Raw genomic sequence first — 20,910 nt, forward strand, 5'->3', positions numbered from 1 at the left:
CGTGTTAAAAGATTAGCCTGCCAGGCTTTCCAGTTATATTAGGCTATATTGGTGTGCATATAAGTGAAACAACGACATATGTGCAACGTCTTGTAATATATTGATAATGATAGTAAATATATTTATGGAAGCATAGATTAAGTACATTTAATGTAGGCAATGACTAATGACATTCATTTATACAAATTAATAATAAAAATATCATTTAAAGTATATAATTATGGTCCTATTTTCCCGCACTAGTGCGTAAAATAGCACTTTTCGTGCGTATGTCAAAAGCTTAAAGGGCCATGTACTGTAAAACGTTGTACGATACACGTGCGAATAGGTAATTTGCAAATCGTGTGGATTTAAAACACTCCCTTCGGTCGTGTTTTAATTTATCGCCACTCGTTCGAATTTCCTCTTTTCCGCACTTGTATCGTAAATAACTATTCGCCGCCCTAGGCCCCAGGCCCTGTATAGCCGCCTCTTTCAATAGCACTTGAAAGAGGGTTATATGAGGTTCATGTTGTTCTAACTAAACAGTGATAGTGATACGTTTCAGCATTAGAACATTATATTTTTCACCACACCTACTCGGAAAGGCTTTCTTAGCACTTCAAAAACTGATAGCAAAGTTGCATTTTATTCACATGTGAGGCAAAGTAATCAAATGCAAATTTTGAGTTGTTTTCTTATGTTTGCTGGTAGAACTGACTTTTATGATGATTTTGGATGATAAATATTTAATAGGTAACATTAATTTGGATTTGATTTTGTTTGATATTTTACATTTAATATTTGCTTCGGGTCGGTGTGGTGAAACATTTTGTGTTTCACTCGGGAGCAAATTTTGTTTAACCCTCGCGCTTTGAAACCCTCGCAACGCTCAAGATTCCATTTTTTTAACCACTCGCTACGCTATCGGTTCAATTTTGGAATCTTTCGCTTGCTCGGGTATCAATATTAGCACGAGCGATTGAACAACAACTTTGCCCCCGAGTCAAACAGATAACTATTACTGCGGGGCGGGGGCGCGGGCGGGCGCGGGTGGCGGGGGCCTGACGACGGGGCTGTTGACATGAATCGCGAATATATAACATGTTATATGTTTACCATACCATAATATTAGAATGCTGCAAGTGTATATTTGCAAGTGTAAATATGCTTAACAAATTATTTAAAAATATTAATCAATAATTATCATGATAGTATTAAGGTTCAAATCTATGTAACGGCTCATACGAGTTAACATGTTTTGGTAATGTATTTAGGACGATCGACCACCTCGATGTAGACGAGTTGAATCTTAATACTATCACGATACGGGATACGGATTTAAAGGACATTGTTGCTTTAGCACGTGGCTAGGTATAATAGAGGTAGGTACGGGAGCTAAACCGCCCGTAGGTATAAAAGAAATAATGGTTTTTGTTAAAAGCTTAGGGTCTTAGGCGTAAAAATAAGGCATAGGTATATACTATAATAGTAGATGCAAATAATCCAATTAGCTCCAGGATGGTAGTGTAATATGTGGTTCGTATACTTCGTATGCGTGCATGTGCCTCCATCAATTGGTTGAACAAGACAGATTCGAACTGTCGACCTCCGTCTGTGGTGATGTGAAGAGCATCAAGCATGCCAAACCGAGAAATCTACCAAAACCAAACCAATCTACTAAAAGTTTGCAAAGCTCACCGTTTCTACTACTGTTTTAACATTGTTCTATTGATAAATTACTTGGCTATCGGCTACCATAGTATTTGCGGATTCCTGAATTCGACGCCACTTTTATTCTACACGTCGTGAAAAATATTGCGGCGTCGATTTTGGCGTCCTTTGTGTGACGTAACACAAAAAAAAACACATACATTTTCTTCATTTTGTGTTACATTCTTTCATATTTTTGTGAATATTCCATTGTGTTACCTACACTTTTTTGCAATTCACTCGTTTACGGGTTTTACTAGTGCTGCACTCTGGCAACAGAACATTGTATTCTCTATCGCCATAATTTGTGACGTTTTCAACCAAAAGGTTAACATTGTCGGTTGTCGACGAGGCTGATTTCAAATTGAAGCTTTATGGAAATAGCGCCTTATTGACAACAGATAATAAGAACCCATTTGGTTGAAAATGATACATTTGTCCCTATTAACATAATTTAGCCATAATTTCATGAAAGCATTTTTCAGCTTTAGATGTGCATATGCAGTCATGCACATCTAAAGCTGTAAAATACAGACTTATAATTCGAAATGTAATAAGTGACTTAGGAACATATTCCGATTGATCAAACTTTAATTATTCTATGTGCGGCAATTAGCACTGTACGTAAATACATACCTATTTCGAAAATTTAACCGGCCATATGTAAGTACTTACTGCAACTACAAAACGTTGTGCGAATAGTTAAGGTGGTTCGCTTTCCATACAAAAAACAATTGCGTTATATTAAGTAATTACACACTATTAGGTACTTATGTAATTGTTTTTTTTGTATGGAAAGCGAACCACCTTAATTGCCAACGAGAGGCGATAAATTGAAACACGATCTATAGGTCAGGAAATGAATGCTCAAAAAACGTTGTAGAGGGAAATGCTAGGAACACAGTTTTTGACTTCGTAACTTTGTTTGGACTATAACTAGTCTACCCCCCAGCACCGGGGCTACAGCCGGGGACTTTTGATATGTTCACCTCCTAACTAGTCCAAACAAAGTTACGTAGTCAAAAATTGTGTTCCTAGCATTTCCCTCTATAACTTCTTATTGCTTGGCCTACTAAGGGAGTTCTACTTTTCGAACATGTATGTTTGGGACTGCTTCTAACTCGACCTAGCAGAGATACTATTTTCTTGCGCATGATTGCCAGAAAACTTCTAGCTTCGCAAAACATGCCAGATGCACTACATCTACGAGGTAAGCCCAACAGCATTCTGAATGCATTGTTATACTGCACTTTTAATGCATCGTGGGCTCGCTTCGTATAGTTAACCCACAGGCCACTCGAGTAAAAGGAATGGCAATATGCTCTAAAGAGCGTTGTACCTTGACATTACTGATATTATTAACATAAAAGGTTTACATTTGCTCCATGTGAAGCTGTTGGAGGAAAGAAAATAATAAAACTCATGAACTTTCCTTTTCAATATTTTACTGACAGGTGAATAGGTTCTAAAAATGTAGTGCAATTTCCTTTACCTTCGTATTTTCACGGATACGTCCGAACGTCTCATATATGCTACTTGTATTTCAGTCAATACAAACAGTACTGAGGCGAGGTTGACTAATAAAGTAGCTTTTATACCTAACTATTCGTATCTTCCCCTGCAATTGGCGACTCACACGAAGACGTCAGTCGCCCGAGGCGCGCGACGCACGTCCGGCGCCGGCGACTCAGCAGAGATTCATTCTGGCTGCTTGTATCAGCTCCTGAAATTTGAGAATAATTATATTTAGAATATTTGTTTAAAATGATTTTATCAGTGCAACATGAACTTTAATTCACTTTCATAACTTTCCTGGCTTATTTTATATAGGCCCTACATACATAGATGTCGCTAGAAATAGGTACGTAACTTTTCTGAAAACCTAAATGTTAAATGTTTTAAAATTATGCCTGCTTATATGACCTTGTATTATCGTAGTTTATATAAACTGATATGTCGTTTTTACAAACACTCCCTCAGTGGACTTGTTGTACAAAGTAGCAACAAAGGTCTTTCAAATTCTGAAAGTGTCATTACGGGATTGTCCATATGAGTATGACACCAACGAAACGGCCAAGCCGTACTGTTTGACCAAGATGTTGGCTTTATACTGTTAGAGCTTATAAAGTTAGGAATGACAGAGTAAAAGTCTTGGTACCTACTACGGGATCTGATAACTTTTTTAGTGTAAAAGCTTTATGCAACTAGTCTTGGCAACACTTTACATTAAATGTTTTCGTGGGTTGTTCTAACCTCAAAAGTAGTAAGGTTGTCTGGAAGAGATCGCTTTTTAGCGATAAGACCGCCTGTTGTTTAATCTCTTCTTCCTGTATTATTTGTATTGTTTTCTGTAATGAGGTGTGCAATAAAGAGTATTTGAATTGTATTGTAGTATACTGTAATTGAGGTAATCTGAAAAAAAAACCGGCCAAGTGCGAGTCGGGCTCGCGTTCCAAGGGTTCCGTATATTACACAATTTTTAACAATCAGTGCCGGATTAAGATATTCTGATGCATTTCTAGACCATGGTGCCCCCTCTCCCTAGGGTCATCAAGATTACATTGATTTTTTTTGGTAAATTGAGAGAAGTTCAATGCCGCATTACAGCTGAGAATGGAAATCAGTCACATCATTTTATCACGAAAATTGACAGTGCCGTTGCAGTAATGTTGCAACAGAGTACCTAATACTGCTGCAGTCGCCACCCGAATGTCACCTTTATCATATCTAAGAAAGTGATTGAAACGCGAGCGAAGCGAGCGCGAAAATTTTTCGATATAAAAACGCAATATGATAGACAGTTGTACATTTTTACTTTTAGTATGGAAATCAGTCACATCATTTTATCACGGAAGTTTTAATCATTTTTTATCATTTTATTTGCGATAAAAAAGGTTATATACAAGTTGTTTCTGTAAAATTATACATTTTTAAGTCCCATCTTTCTTAACTGACTATGCAGCATGCAAATTTTAGTGTAATATATACCTAACTTAACCTACTTAAACTAGTTTAATACAAATTAATTATCAACAACAATAGAAATAAAAATACACTGTCAATTATGAAATAATAATATATCATGTATCTATCTCAAACAAAACCACTTCAATTAACATAATTTAAAAACTAGATTGTTGATTTACAAGGTATTCATTAATAGAATAAAATGTCGAAGACAGCAGCCATTGAAAAAGTGCTCTTTTAAATTTACTATTGGGCAATTATCTTATGTTGTTGGGTAACTTATTAAATATATTGACACACATAGCATAACAATTTTTCTTAAAAGTGGCAGTTCTTTGCATTTTATTTATGACCAGCCTGTTAGTGTTCCTAGTATTTCTTAGGAATACTTCGTTGGCTGTTTTAAACAGGTCTATATTTAACTTAACTAAGTTGACAGTACTTTGCAACAGAGTAATGTTGCTGCAGTCGTCACCCGAATGTCACCTTTGTCATACCTTAGAAAGTTATTGAAAAGGCGAGCGAAGCGAGCGCGAAAATGTTTCGATATAAAAAACGCAATTTTACTTTTAGGCCGAACCAGGCCCGAATCCTGGCATTTTGGTGCTCCCCCCTGAACGTGGTGCCCTAAGCACGTGCTTGTTTTGCTTATTGGTTAATCCGGCACTGTTAACAATGTATTTTTTATGTGAAACGTGAGTGAAATCTAACACTTTAAACTCTCGCGTTTTGTACATATATTTAATTACACAAACGGGTCTACCGCGTTTGGACGCGCGTTTGGTTGGCGTTTGTGGGTTTGTTGGGACGTCAGTCTTTCCGTGACCACAGCTAGTGCAACTCAGCTGAAACGTCGGAATTAAAGGTAAAAACAATGAAATTATATCGCGGTAGACCCGTTTGTGTAATTAAATATGTGATTGAAATCTCTTTAAAAAATCCGTAGGGGTCGGATCTAAAACTGTAATTAAGTCCGACTCACGCTTGACTGTACGTTTATAATAGGTTTTCCTGTCATCTATAGGTATAGACCTATTTTATGAATTTTTTTCAAAATTTTAGACTTAGTAGTTTCGGAGATAAAGGGGGGGGGGGGGCGGAATGGTCATTTTTTGCCTATTTTCTTGAATAACTTCTAAACTGTTTATTCGAAAATTATAAAAAAAATATATTTGAGATCCTTTCAATAAGCTCTTTAATTTGATATGTAACATGATATAATTTGAAAAAATTTTTTTTTAATTATTTAATTTACCCCCCAAAAGTGGCCCCCATGTTTAAAATTAATTTGTTTACGTTACATGTCCATATTTGGGTCACAAACTTACATATGTGTACCAAATTTCAACTTGATTGGTCCAGTAGTTCCGGAGAAAATCGGCTGTGACAGACGGACAGACAGACAGACAGACTGACAGACAGACGCACGAGTGATCCTATAAGGGTTCCGTTTTTTCCTTTTGAGGTACGGAACCCTAAAAAGGACTATAATTATTAAAATCATTTAAATTAATTAAGGTAAATGTGTGGAAGACTGTCAGGTAAGACGACAAGCTCTTTCAATCCTTCAACTCTTGCACTTGTGCATTCTCTACTTACAGAAGTTTTGTAGAGCAGAATAAGCGAATCCATGTAGATGTAGTGTAGGGACGCTCGGCAGGAAGCAGGTGGGCTGTCGATCACGTGTTGCGTTCATTCAGCCCAATTCCCTAGAGTTGGAGCTGCAGCTAGGTTACTGTCCCGGGGCGACATTAAGTGCCACACCATTCTCCTCGAATCTTCTTGTTTTCCTGCAGAACAGAAGAACATCTTTAAGTTCGTTTTCTTTCAGTGTGTCTTTACCGAATGTATTATCGCGGTGCCGCATACATGAATTACATGATAAGTTCGCCTTTGTACTAATGATGTGTGTTCTTTCATGTTTTATGTTTCTTTTTGTACAAGGAGTATACCAAACAAATTTAAGAATATCCACAGATGGCTCAAAAACAAATGAAGGGACCGGATGTGGTGTCTTCTCGGAGGACCTGAACATATACATCTCAAAACCCCTGGGTTACACTGGGAACACAATACGGGATTCCAAGCTGAATGTGTAGGAATAATGTAAGCTTGCAAAGCGATAAAAAGACGAGAAGTAAAACAAGAAAATATACTAATACTGTCAGACAGTAAATCAGTACTGCAAGCACTAGGTAGCTACAAACTTACATCGGAACTCATACTTGAATGACATCGAGGCCTCACTGAAGTGAGCAAAGAAGGCAACAAAGTAACAGTATAATGGATAAAGGGGCATAGTGGATCAAGAGGAAACGATGCAGCGGATGAACTGGCCAGGAAAGGTTCAGAAACCAGCTTCACAATAAGTTGTTGTTGTTGTTGTTGTCCTAAGGCACCCCAGAGGTGCAAAGGGCCTTCACAAGCTCGCGCCACGCCTTCCTATCTTCAGCGACCACTCTGGCCTCGCTCCAGCTCAACCCGACCGCTCGTAGTTCATTTGTGACGGACTGCTGCCAAGAGTGTCACAATAAGTACTGGACTAAAATTAACACCTGTAGGCAGACCAAAGAACAAAACTACAAGCTTACACCAAAATATTACTAAAAACACCCAGACACGTTTTACGATTACAGTGAGTATTTTAAAATTCCACTAGTAATTTAATAATTAATACAGGCGTGACATTTGTATAGTACCGATATAAATTACATTCTCATTGTTAATAATAATTTCGATATATTGCAAATTTTAACGATTAATTTTATTTATATAATTTGGATTATGTTTACAGGTATATGCACGTAGAATACTAGACCAATACTAGTACTTATATGGAAAAAAAGACATGTAACAAATTGTTATCAATAAATTTTTCATTTCATTTCATTTCATTCATTTCATTTCATTTCACACCAACTACGCAAAATAGTAGGATTAATCACAGGTCATAACAGACTAATCCAGCGGTCGGCAACCTTTTAGCAGCCAAGGACCAAATAGTAGTTACCGAAGTTGATGCGGGCCGCACTTTGTTAATATTTATGACTTTATCAGACATTGTTGTTTGTCAATATTACATACAAAATAGCCTAGGAGGCACGCGGGGTGCAAGTGAGAGGTTCGCGGGCCGCTTGTTGCCGACCGCTGCACTAATCAAACACCTACATAATATGGGTAAAACAGACAGCCCCATGTGCAGAGTGTGCATGGAAGAAGAAGAAACAGTAAAGCATATTCTCCTACACTGTAGGTAGAAGGTAGAAGTATACAGGAACCAATACCTAGGGACTCCATGCACATTGAAGGAGGCAGTTAGCGACCTGAAGACACTGCTAGGTGTCATGGAGGAGCTGGGGCCACCCCATAAACACAATTTTTTTGCTCTTAAGTAGTAGTTTTTGATGGTGTTTGACCCATTGATCAGTGACCCAGTCTCAGTTTTTCTGATAAACAGCTGTCTTAATGGACTCACCAATATGTTTTGCAGAAACCTCCACCTTGTAGCATACACCTTGTTTTCTCAGTCAATCTCAATATAAATAAATATATTGGGACATTTTTACACAAATTGACCAAGTCCCACGGTAAGCTCAAGAAGGCTTGTGTTGTGGGCACCCAGACAACAATATAATTATTCAATATACAAATATCTGTCTCATCAAACAAATAAATTCCCTAACCAGGATTTGAACCCAGAACCATCAGCTTCACCGGCAGGGTCACTAGGCTAGGCACCCACTAGGCCAGACTGGTTGTCAAATATAACCAAGATATTCTTTTGAACAAACTGCCATGTCACTGCTGGTTTCAATCTGTGCCCTTCATAATCTACATACTTACTGCTGTCTGTCTCTCATGCAGTCTAAAAAAATTAAGTGTGGGGTACAAACTTTGTGTCGGTCGAAAGTCGAAACCCTCTTGCCTTATCTCCTGATCCACCTTTCAATACTGGTCATCACTCAAGTAATTTTCCAAATTTCTGGGAATACTTCTAGCTCGAGACAGAGGTTAAATATGTGCCATAGCGGCTCCGCCAGCACCATGCTGTACAGTCCATACGCACGAGGGAATACCATGCGGACACGAAGATTTTTTTAGCTTAAGTTGTTGAATTGCGGCACTTACCTCCAACTTCGGCTTCTCCATTAATTAATATTTTTTCAGTACCTCGTACCTCTACTGAGTCTACTGTTTCTTTTATTAGAATTCATTTTATTGTATTTGTAAACCAACAAGTGTCAATACAATACTGTCAATGTCACTGAAAGATGGCACTAGAAAAAACCGATTATTTTTAAATTGTCAAGAGCTAATGTCAGAACGTCCCTACTAATTTTGACAGCTCCCTTAAAAAAAAGAATCTCTCTGGTTTTTGGCTTCCTATTATTGGGTCGTACATTATTGGGTCGGGCTTTCTCGACCTGTACCAATAATGCGCAGCCCAATAATTGAAAGCCAAGGGACTCAAATTATTGGACGCGAATTATGGGGTCGTACATTATTGCCCTGTGAAAAGAGTGGCTTCGTATTATCGCCCCGGACCAATATTGCGCGGCCCGAGAATGCTCAACCCAGGAATGTACAGCCCAATAATACGCGTCCACCATGGACGCCTATTATTGGGCTGTACATTCTTGGGTTGAGCATTATTTGGTCGTACATTAGTGGCTCCCAAAAAAAAAATGTCAAAATAAGTTGTCTACTGCATGTGTACAATATTTTTTATTGTTGTGAATGAAAATGTGGATTTGGATTTATTGAAATAAAGTTCATAGAAGCGCTAGTATATTGTAACTGAAATAGATTACCTTAGTATACTAGTTACTTCAAGTTACTTGAAATCATCGGCCATGTCCGTAGATACAGAGGAAGATCCGGATATTTTGCAAAATTTCACTGAAGTTTTAGACGGACTTGCGGTAAGTAAACTAGAAAAATAATGTATATGTTATTCTTGTAAATAATGTAAATTAATAAAGTATTGTCTTAACTAATTCATGAGTGAATAAGTTCAACTTAACGTGACTCATACTTTGAATGGTAAAACTACTTGGAGAAGTGTGTAGGTGTTTTACACACACATTATTAAGTTCTAAAATCATTTGCATCTTTAAACTCTATTGCCTTCAACCTTATAAAAGAAATGCTTGTAACCAAATTAGTTTCCAAGAAAATATTATATTACTGAATATTATTTATTACAGGAAGAACTCAAAAAACTATTTGATTACCGAGATTTATTTTTTGAGAACAACCCAATTGGATTGGCTCCTGACAAGAATAAGCTTGTTGATGAGAAAAAAGAAATCCTAATTGAAAAATTTGAAAGCATAGATGGTAAGCAATTTTTAAACTTATGTGTAAATATATAAAAAGACAGCTACTCCATATAAAAATGAACTGTCATCTTGCTATTTGAATGTAAAACAGCAATGACTTTCTTAAATATGAACTTGAACTTGATTCATCATTATGTTTTAAATCTCTTCCAGACAGCCAAATCCCGTTCTCCCTCCGTGCCAGATTCTTGTACATGAAGGGCCGGTGCTACAACATCAGCACTGGCTACGACGCCCGAGCGACCCAGTGCCTCAGTAAAGCGGTGAAGCTGAGTCCGCAGATGGTGGACGCGTGGAACGAGCTGGGAGAGTGTTATTGGAAGAACATGAATGTGAAAGAGGCAAAGGCTAGTTTTGAGGGAGCTTTGAAACATGTTAGTGAGAATTTGATTTACGTACCTGTACAACTTAACCTGGTTAATGTATTGGTTAATTATGTGGTTTATGTATGATCGGACATGAGATTCGGACAAAAATACTTAAAGCTATGGTGTTTGGTGACCTACGAGCAAGCGCATTTTTTTCGCAAAAGGTCAGCCTAACTGCGCAGAGGGGGAACGCGATCAGTGTCCTGGGTAAAATGTCTCAGGCTAATTTAGGTTTAGACTTATAATCATTACTTTAATCTCTGTTCTAATAAATAATTATAAGTAAAAAAAAAATATAACCTTTTGGAATTCTACGTAAAAAGGAACTTAAAGCTATCTCTATGATATGGGAAATGCATTAATAATTAACCTGATTAATACAGAAACTCCCTACTTGTCATTAAAATTTGCCCCTAGCCGCAGAATAAATAATAGTACTAGGTACAGAAGACTCACTCTCTAACAAAACGCGTCTGTCACGATCAGCACAGATATGGCCGCTAGGTGGCGACAGCGCCACGCACGGCTTATGGCAAACCCCAAAATTGGGGTCGAACGGATGTACTTTTAGCCACCTGTAGCAAAGCGACGAAATCGCGGAGTGAGCCACGCCTGCCCTAACCCCCAATGTCTGATTATATGCCAACCACATGCCGCTCTTATCTTAACTAGAGTTACTAGGGCTAACCTAACTTTCTAGGAACGCAACCGCCTCTCCCTCCGCTGTCTCTCCATAATCCTCCGCCAGGAAACCGGAGACAAGCGCGAAGACACCGCCTCCACCATCGCCCGGAGTGTAGAGCTCGCCAGAGAAGCCGTATCCCTCAACACTAAAGACGGAGTGTCTTGGACAGTGCTAGGAAACGCTTATTTGTGTCAATTTTTCCTCGGGGCGCAAGATCCGGCGAAGCTGAAGCTGTGTATGAGCGCTTATAAGCAGGCGTTGAGCGACCCGGTGGCTAAGGGGCAGCCGGATTTGTATTATAATAAGGGAATTGTAAGTATTCATCCATGTTTAAAATATCTTTATACCTTACCTTACCTTTTATACAGTTTTGATTTTCAAGAGCCCATCGCCTTGTGCGCGGCGAAAACAGAGGGTTATTCTTAATTAGAATGATTAAAATAAACAGTAATTAATGATTAATTACTAAAGGCCTTTTGCCAATAAGTGGCACACAGACAGGGGAAAAAAACCGGGCAAGTGCGAGTCGGACTCGCGCACGAAGGGTTCCGTACCACAATGCAAAAAAAAAACAAAAAAGCAAAAAAAAAACGGTCACCCATCCAAGTACTGACCCCTCCCGACGTTGCTTAACTTTGGTCAAAAATCACGTTTGTTGTATGGGACCCCCATTTAAATCTTTATTTTATTCTGTTTTTAGTATTTGTTGTTATAGCGGCAACAGAAATACATCATCTGTGAAAATTTCAACTGTCTAGCTATCACGGTTCGTGAGATACAGCCTGGTGACAGACGGACGGACGGACGGACGGACAGCGAAGTCTTAGTAATAGGGTCCCGTTTTACCCTTTGGGTACGGAACCCTAAAAATGCACAAGAACTCTAGAAAAATGAAAGTTACTGTTTGAAATAAAGGATTATTATACTGGGTCAAGCAGATCTTGTCAGCAGAAAAAGGCGGCAAATTAAACATTTTGGCGTGGAAGGATATCATCCCATAGAAAATTTGAATTTCGCGCCTTTTTCTACTGACAAGATTTGCTTGACCATCTATACATTACTAATGGTGTAAAAGCCAAATAAAACACTTACCCCCCTTATTCATTTAACTTTAACAGACCTGATTTAGTTATGTTTCATCTCTTTTTTACAAATACATTAGTCAAAATGACAGATAAAGACACGATTATTAGCTTATCGAGATTTGTAGCGCATTTATGAATAAAGGGGGTTAGTATTTGAATGTTGTGTAATGAAATTTGTGTCACTAGAAAATTTTATAACTTATATAAACACTTTATTTAACGAGCCTAACCATTTTTTGCAGGCATTAAAATTCGAAGAATGCTACGCAGAAGCGTTATCAGATTTCGACTACGCGTGCCGCCTGGATCCGCCTTGGGAGCTGCCTCGGCAAGAACTAGCTAGACTGAAGCAGTACCTAACGGCCGCTGACGACCTGGCTAGAACGAGAGGCAGGATAAAGACTAAACGGCTGCAACAGATGGTTCAGGTATGTATAGATAAAACCAAAATTAATTTTGTTGTTGCACACATATACCTGGACATATATACCTAGAGACCACGGACTAGCAAGTGCAGCGTAGGACGTCCACCCACAAGATGGACAGACGACCTTGTTAAGGTCGCCGGAGGACGCTGGATGCAGGTCGCTTCCAACCGGTACGAATGGAGGTCCAAGGGGGCGGCCTATATTCAGCAGTGGACGTCTTATGGTTGAGATGATGATGATGACACATATACCTACAAAACTGTCAAATACTGAGCATAATTGTAGTCATTTCATTCACCAACACAGCGCATTCCGTGTATGGTCACCACCACCCATTTAAATGAATGCCCTTTTAACGTAAGTAATTTTAATGTTAACGTCTTATACTTAAACTATAAAGTTCCATATACATTGTTTATTTCATTTCTATCTGTGAATACCTGTAATTGGCTTTGTATTGTTACCTAAATCTGCATAATGTTTTTGTAGCTGTTGGTACTTCTTAGAATAAACAAACGCGCCATGCCTTCTTTGAAGAATTCGAATAAAATTATACTATTGATTTCAAGATTTCAATGGATTTATTTCCTATCGGAGAGATTATTTGATTCAGGTATTTTAAAATTTAAATCATCACTCAAACCAGGGGTGCGAAACTCCTGACTTCGGTCAAACTCGGCTCCGCTCGGCTCAGCATTGCTCCGAGCAATTATTAGGGTTGGCACCACTTGACTTCCTTTTGCGTGCACGACCACAGAAAAGATAATCACTTGAATTTTGACAACCCTAAAAAGCCGAAAGGGATAGTGTCATATATTAGAAAGGGATAGCATGATTCGACCCTGAACCGCTGTCAAACTTCGGTTTTGTTGGAAGTTTCCTTTTTGTACGTTAGTACTATTATTTATTCTGTGCTCAAACCTTTAATGACTAAATTATTTTTCCCCAGTCCATAGACAAGAAGATGCTGGGAGTGTACGCGACGGCGACCATAGACAACAGCGGCAAGCGCGAGCCCGCCTTCAGCCACGCCACTTTCGACCAGCTGGCCGACGGCAAGAACGCGGGCAAAGTTGTGCTGGGCAAAGTTGTGGGCTCTATACATAATGAGAACGCTGTGCCGTTGTAAGTTTACTTAGTTTGTTATCTTTCATTGATTCGTTATTGTTCTATGTATCTTTCCTCGATTATGGTAGCACAGATACAATTCTTGTTTTAAATCAGTATTTGGAGTGGGTTACTATCAAAATTACCTTATCGCTAAACGACCATTTAGTGACACTTTATTGTGTGCGCTCTGTTTTAAATTTTGCACCTTAAATTGCAAGTTCCAGGGTCATTATTGTATCTAGCTGTCCAAACTGTGTTTTTATGTTATGTCCTAGATACCAGAATAACAGTTTGACTGTCCAATCTACTGTCATTTTAGTTCAAATTCAGTTAAATCTACAGCGGTAGTAAGACGAGACGTTGGTTCGATTCCAGTCCTGAGCACTGGAGGCCTTTGTTACTTTTTCTTTATATAACATCTCATCATCATCATCATTTCAGCCTATATACGTCCCAATGCTGAGCACAGGCCTCCTCTGATGCGCGAGAGGGCTTGAGCTATAGTCCCCACGCTAGCCTAATGCTAATGCTAACCTTTGAATTTCTTCGCAGATGTATGCAGGTTTCCTCACGATGTTTTCCTTCACCGAAAACTAGTGGTAAATATCAAATGATATTTCGTACATAAGTTCCGAAAAACTCATTCGTACGAGCCGGGATTTGAACCCGCGACCTCCGGATTGAAAGTCGGGCGTCATATCCACTCGGCCACCACTGCTTCTTACTCGCAAGTAAGTATAACGGGTTAGCACTGATTGACTAGCACGTTATCTTTTACGCGGATTACCAAAGTAATATTTTGGTTTAAATTAATATGGATTTCCCCAAAGTAACGCCTGATTCTATTCACTAACATCTATTTCAGTTTAGCTTAGCAGTGTTAAAATATGAACCTTGTAAAGTTAACAATAAGTGTCAATTTCGCAGCACATTCGCCATAGTGGACGCCTCGATGGAGTGCGTCCTCGTCACGGTGTACAACTGGGCGGACGGACGGGGAGCCATCATCGGGGACTCCGTGGCCATACCCGAACCTAAACTAACTACGCACAAACTGGAAGGACCGTTAGCTGTAAGTACGATATAACCTAACCTTATATTGTTACGATAAGGTTGAAGATTGATCAGTTAACCCACCCCAGACGGGTTACTAGAACCACTGAATAAATAATAGTACTAGGTACAGAAGACTCACTCTCGTAACAAAGCGCGTCTGTTACGATCAGCTCAGATATGGCCGCTAGGTGGCGACAGCGCCACGCGCGGCTTATGGGTAGCCACCAAAATTGGGGTGGAACGGATGTACTTTTAGCTATATGTAGCAAAGCGACGAAATCACGGAGTGAGCCACGCCTGACGGTAGTAGAAAACAAAGACATCCAAAAACAAGATGGGTAGATGAAATCCGCTTAGCGTTGGGGTCCTACTGATCCAGAGTTGCAGAAGACAGAGTACAGTGGAGAAGGTTAGCGAAGGCCTATGCCAAGAGGCACACCGAACTGCGGGACATTTTGTAGATATCATTTTAAAAACTTGAACCCGAGGATCAGAAATAAAAGGCTATATAGATAGATTGATAGATAGGATATTTAACGGGCAATTTAAGACCTTATATTGTTACGATAAGGTTGAAGATTGATCAGTTAACCCACCCCAGACGGGTTACTAGAACTTAGATTTAGCCACTAACTCGGGGTTAACCGGTTAAGCCCGAAGTTACCAGCACAATTTAACCCTGTGTTAACGGTTAACTCCGAGGTAGTGACTAACTCAGGAGTGGCCCAGATTAGTGTGGTTTCATGTGTTGATATTTTGTACAGACCGAAAGAAAGAAAAAGTATAAATTTGAATGAAAAGGAATTAAAAACACTTTGTTTCATCACAACAATCGGCCTCTGCGGCCTCATTGCCATTTACTGTTTGACAGCCTCCTACATACCGGGTGTGGCCTGTAATATGAGCAAAAAATTTAACTGTAGGCTGCACTCCTCATACTGACCAACATTTGTTCAGCGACTTTTAAAAATAACTTGTGGTTTGATTTTTAATAAGTTCACTTTAAAGTTTATTCTAAGACGCAATGTATTGCGAATTTTGTTATGTTTACGTCGTGACAAGCAACGTCAATCACAATGATATGGCGTGAAGATGGCGTCCATTGAAGATAACATTTATTTTGTATGAAAAATAACGAGTCTAAATACTTCATAATTTTTTGAAGTTGTTGAACAAAAGTGTCACCGTTTGAGGAGTACAATCTATGTTTTAATTATTTGCTCGTGTAAACCGGGCCACACCCGGTATAATAAATGTGACAATCCATATGGTCCCTTTCGATATGGATTGTCACTTTTTTTTTCCTTTCAGAAGTACGATTTCAAGTCCATCCGCGTGAACAACCCGACGCTCCTCCGCGTGAACGGCAAGCGCGTCGGGCTCGACCAGTTCGCGTCCACGAAGGTCACCAGCACGTACGAGGTGCACTGACGAACCCAACTCAGGTACCACCGCCCACAATGTTAAGGAGCTGTGCACAAATCACGCGAGGCTACTTTTTAGGTAGGTTTTTGGCTACCTCCCCTCCTCCCACACAACCTCAGGTGTATTTTTTTTCATCGACCTAATTTTAAGATAAATAGTATTTTATATAGAAAATCTTGTTTATTTTTCTATTTTCGTTAAATAGACTCGCTATTTTGAAGTGCAGAGTGAAGATTTATGTTTAACGAAACCGAGAAAAAGTATCTACCTACTCATATGGTAGGTTTTTTTTTCTTAGTTTCGTTCACTGTAGAAAAATGCACGTGAGGTTTCCTTATACCCCCCACCCCCCACGTCTTGATCTATCGTGATTTTTTTCGTGACCCCCCACCCCCTATCGATCCTCGCGTGATTTGTGCACAAGCCTGACAGTTCGTAAACCTTATTACAAAAGGCATAAGGTCCACCCATGGACAGTTAAGAGTGTTGCTGTTTTTACTAACTATAGTGAGATCTTATTTCTTCACAGTAAGGTTTAATATTGATCGACGATACCTGCATTTACTTGTTGGTCGTCGATTAGGCGGTGTCCATCCATTACGCGAGGGCTTCAAATCTCAAACACTCCGCACGTAATTAATGGACGTCCCCTTATATTGTTTATTTTCTACTATCTATCCTGCAAAATGTAAAGTTAAACCAAGAAAAGTCTGCAGAGATTTCGACAGCACACGCAAATTATGACGTATAAATAACACTGGCACTGCGTCATCATCATCATCATTTCAGCCTATATACGTCCCACTGCTGAGCACAGGCCTGCTCTCATGCGCGAGAGGGCTTGGGCTATATAGTCCCCACGCTAGCCCAATGCGGATTGGGGACTTCACAGACACCTTTGAATTTCTTCGCAGATGTATGTAGGTCAGTAAATGAATGCTCAAAAAACGTTGTAGAGGGAAATGCTAGGAACACAATTTTTGACTCCGTAACTTTGTTTGGACTAGTTAGGAGGTGAACATATCAAAAGTCCCCGGCTGTAGCCCCGGTGCTGCGGGGAAGAGGGGGGTAAGAAGGTCGAATTTTTCGGTTTTTCATTGATATCTTGGAAACTTTGCATCTTAGCGACATGACTACTAAGCGAAAGCTCATAAAATTAGTTACAAGTTTTATCTAGTCAAGTTTTTCGATATCTTGAATAGTTTTTGAGATACCCGCTCTTGAAAGTTTATTTAGGGATTTTAATTTTATCTTGATATCTACATCAGTGATGCTGTTAGGCCATGTTTGGTATCATTTTCGTATAAATCGGGGGTGCTGAATTCATTTATGGTATCACATTGACACTATTTCGAAGTAAAACCAAAATTAAAAAAAATATGTTTTTAAAAATCCCTCTTCTCGCTGAAACCGCTGAACCAATTTCGTTGAAATTTTGTATAGAAATAGTTTCAGTCTCGACACAGGACATAGGATGGTTTTTATAACCAAAAGCATCTTTTGAGGATGTGAAAAGTGGGGTGGAAGTTTGTATGAGGAGTCAATAACCGCTGAACCGGTTTAGGTGAAATTTAGGATGGTATACATCTGTGATTTAGATGAAAATGATACCAAACATGACTTCAAACCTTACCTTAAGCAGTATTAACCTCAGGAATTCAGTTTCGTCGACGAAGTTGAATTCCCCCCATACTCCACTTCACAACTTTAAAGGATGATTATTGAGATAAAAAGTATCTTATGTCCTGTCTTGGGACTCGAAATATCTGTATACCAAATTTCAATTAAATCGGTTGAGCGGTTTAAGCGTGAAGAGGAATTTAAAAAAAAGGTATTTGTTTAAAGTTTATATGTTTTTTCTTAGGAATGGTGTCAATGTAATACCAAAAATGAATTCAGCACCCCCGATTTATACGAAAATGATACCAAACTCGGCCTAGCAGCTGCACTAATGTAGATATCAAGATAAAATTGAAAGCCCTAAATAAACTTTCAAGAGCGGATATCTCAAAAACTATTCAAGATATCGAAAAACTTGACTGAATAAAACTTGTAACAAATTTTATCAGCTTTTAGTTTGTCTCAGTAGTCATGTCGCTAAGACGCAAAGTTTCCAAGATATTAGTGAAAAACCGAAAAATGAGACCTTCTTTCCCCCTCTCCCCCCCAGCACCGGGGCTACGGCCGGGGACTTTTGATATGTTCATCTCCTAACTAGTCCAAACAAAGTTACGGAGTCAAAAATTGTGTTCCTAGCATTTCCCTCTATAACTTCTTATTTCTTGGCCTAATGCAGGTTTCCTCACGATGTTTTCCTTCACCGAAAAGCTAGTGGTAAATATCAAATGATATTTCGTACATAAGTTCCGAAAAACTCATTGGTACGAGCCAGGATTTGAACCCGCCACCTCCGGATTGAAAGTCAGGCGTCATATCCACTCGGCCACCACTGCTTTTTTCTCTGCTGACTTTTTTTTTTGCACTGTTTTTTTTCTGCTTTTTTTTCTGGCACTGCGTGTACTGTCAAAATCTCTGCGGACTTTTCTTGGTGTAACTCTAACTGTATGGTTGCGAAATATTCTGGAATCATGAATACTAATATGTACCAATTGTACAGTTGGATATGCCCCACTACTGTAATATGTTTGTCTCATTCGACGTTTCAAATCTATACAGATCAATCGTAAAATCGCCGTACATACAATTTTCAAATTGACAATTGGAAATTGTAAAAAAATAGAGAACGGGTTGGCATATTTCCCAAGAAAAAAGTCTTTTTAAATATGAATGTAAAAAAATCGTGTGTGTATATTATATTATTGTGGTCATAGTACTTGAAAGTAAGTGCGATATGACATATTTTATATTTTTATATCGCTTTGATTGCTATTTTTATTCTATCCTTAAATTATGTGAAAGTACAACTTCGAACATTTTAATTCAATATTTTTTAGATATATAATTCGTGTTGGTATCTAATGTAGAAGATTTAAATATGATTTGTCAGTTTTACCAGTATTTTCATTTTATGCATCATTGTGTTAAATAATCTGTAACTAGGTACCTATTTAGGTACCTGTATATATTTTACTAGGTATTAAAAAGGTGTGTATAAAATATATATGTGACGTTCCACGGCAAAATGGCGTATGGCGGCTGGCGCTTACGTCGCATAGCGCCGCAATAATATTGGAGTGGCACTAATAATAGCGTAAGCGCCAACCGCGATAAGGTACCTTTACCCGTGGGGCGTCACATATTTGAACGAAGAAGTGCAATACTGATGTGCTATAAAGTTATGATATATGTTGATACCTTTTACAAAGTGATTTTGTTATGTTTGACCCTTAGACCCTTAGAGTATTTAATAACTGGAGTCGCCTTTAAGAGCTTACCCCTCTGCCGAAAACCTCTTTTGTATTTACTGCATGACATGGCTATTTGTACGTTACGTAGAAATCATGTAAAAATGGCAATACATTTGACGTCCCCTCCCCCGCAAAAATCGGCAGACTGTTTCGTACAGAAAATGACAGTCATGACGTCTCCAGTTACTAAATGCAAGGTTTGACCATATTTACTCTGAATTTGTAAGTAGCTTATGTAGGTCATACTGAATAACTTTTACTTTGGGGCCAACCCCGAGAACATAAAAAAGTCTGGTGTCTCATACGTTTACTTCCTGTGGAACAGCAAATTTTTATCCGATTTTATGGCATAATTTTTGCGTGTGAGTATGAATTTTAGGTTGTAATCATAATAAAAATGTGCTAAATATGATCATAGGAGTCAATGTACAGTCAGCTGCAGAGAGAGTTGACCCCCCTTGCAAACAAATTTCTATGCATGTGGCGTCATCTGACTGTACATAGGTGTCATAGGTATAAGCTGAACTAACACTAATAGCCGAGATTATATGAAAACTTTTGATGTATAAGATGTGTAAAATCAAAGACCAATTCGTGTCTCGAATTTGACAGCTGATGTAGAATGTAGATGGCGTTGTAAATTATGCGGTAACTCTGGTTGCCAAAACTTGAATTTGACAATCCAGTGAAGACAAAATATGGCACTGTGCAGCGCTATATATTTCAGCTGTCAAACTATGGGCATTTCTCTAATAGTACAGTCGCCATCAGATATATAGGAGCGGCAGAGGTTTTCAAAAACATCTGAACACGCACTCTAACGCGTTGATTATAGAGGAGTGTTTAGATAGTTGTGAGCCTTGGCCGCTCCGATATTTCTGATGGCGGCTGTACACATCCATCGCCCACAATATTAACTGTACATCGGTGGACCTTATGCCTTTTGTAATAAGGTCCACCGATGTACAGTCAGCCAAGAAAGGGGTTTACCACATTCTTGGCTGACTGTACAGTTAGGAGTGTTGCTGCTTGTACAATTAATAAGTCTTTATTTTTCATATAAATTGGTGTTATTGCTTATAATTAATGTATTGTAAGGGATAGCTGGGATAAAAAACGTAACAAATAGCTATAATAATACATAATAAAATACTCTGAGCTTAAATTATATTTCACGGAAATAAAATGTAATATTAATAATAAAATGTTTATTTACTTTTCAATACTGCTTACACTTAAAAACAAATTATATGACAATTTATTCCTCAAAGCTATAACATAACTGTAGATTTGAAGTAAGGTAGATGTATGTATAGTGCGTAGCTTTCAAACAGAGCCCGATGGCTAATCCTATTGTCTATTGTTAAGTAAAACCGCACGTGCT

The 20,910-nt window shown here is 38.6% G+C and overlaps 1 protein-coding gene and 1 long non-coding RNA gene across 3 annotated transcripts; one reads left to right on the plus strand and one right to left on the minus strand.

Moving 5' to 3' along the window:
• Window positions 1–3,297: 3,297 nt before the first annotated feature.
• Window positions 3,298–9,277, minus strand: LOC134670554 (uncharacterized). 2 transcript variants are annotated; one of them, XR_010099085.1, is made up of 3 exons: window positions 8,788–9,277; window positions 6,259–6,449; window positions 3,298–3,415 (listed from the first exon to the last, which is right to left on the minus strand). It is a non-coding gene; the product is annotated as an uncharacterized LOC134670554 (long non-coding RNA). The 2 variants fall into 2 exon arrangements; XR_010099086.1 differs by having other exon boundaries at window positions 3,397–4,040.
• A 101-nt stretch (window positions 9,278–9,378) lies between these two features.
• Window positions 9,379–20,731, plus strand: LOC134670816 (tetratricopeptide repeat protein 5-like). The gene is made up of 9 exons (XM_063528639.1): window positions 9,379–9,581; window positions 9,867–9,999; window positions 10,155–10,375; window positions 11,070–11,366; window positions 12,382–12,567; window positions 13,517–13,692; window positions 14,605–14,749; window positions 16,045–17,082; window positions 18,455–20,731. Exons 1-8 carry the CDS (start codon window positions 9,513–9,515, stop codon window positions 16,162–16,164), a joined length of 1,347 nt encoding a protein of 448 aa, XP_063384709.1. The 5' UTR covers window positions 9,379–9,512; the 3' UTR covers window positions 16,165–17,082; window positions 18,455–20,731.
• The last annotated feature ends 179 nt before the right edge of the window (window positions 20,732–20,910 follow it).

Source organism: Cydia fagiglandana, chromosome 14 (genome assembly GCF_963556715.1).
Source record: "Cydia fagiglandana chromosome 14, ilCydFagi1.1, whole genome shotgun sequence".
NCBI classification, from domain to species: Eukaryota; Metazoa; Arthropoda; class Insecta; order Lepidoptera; family Tortricidae; genus Cydia; species Cydia fagiglandana.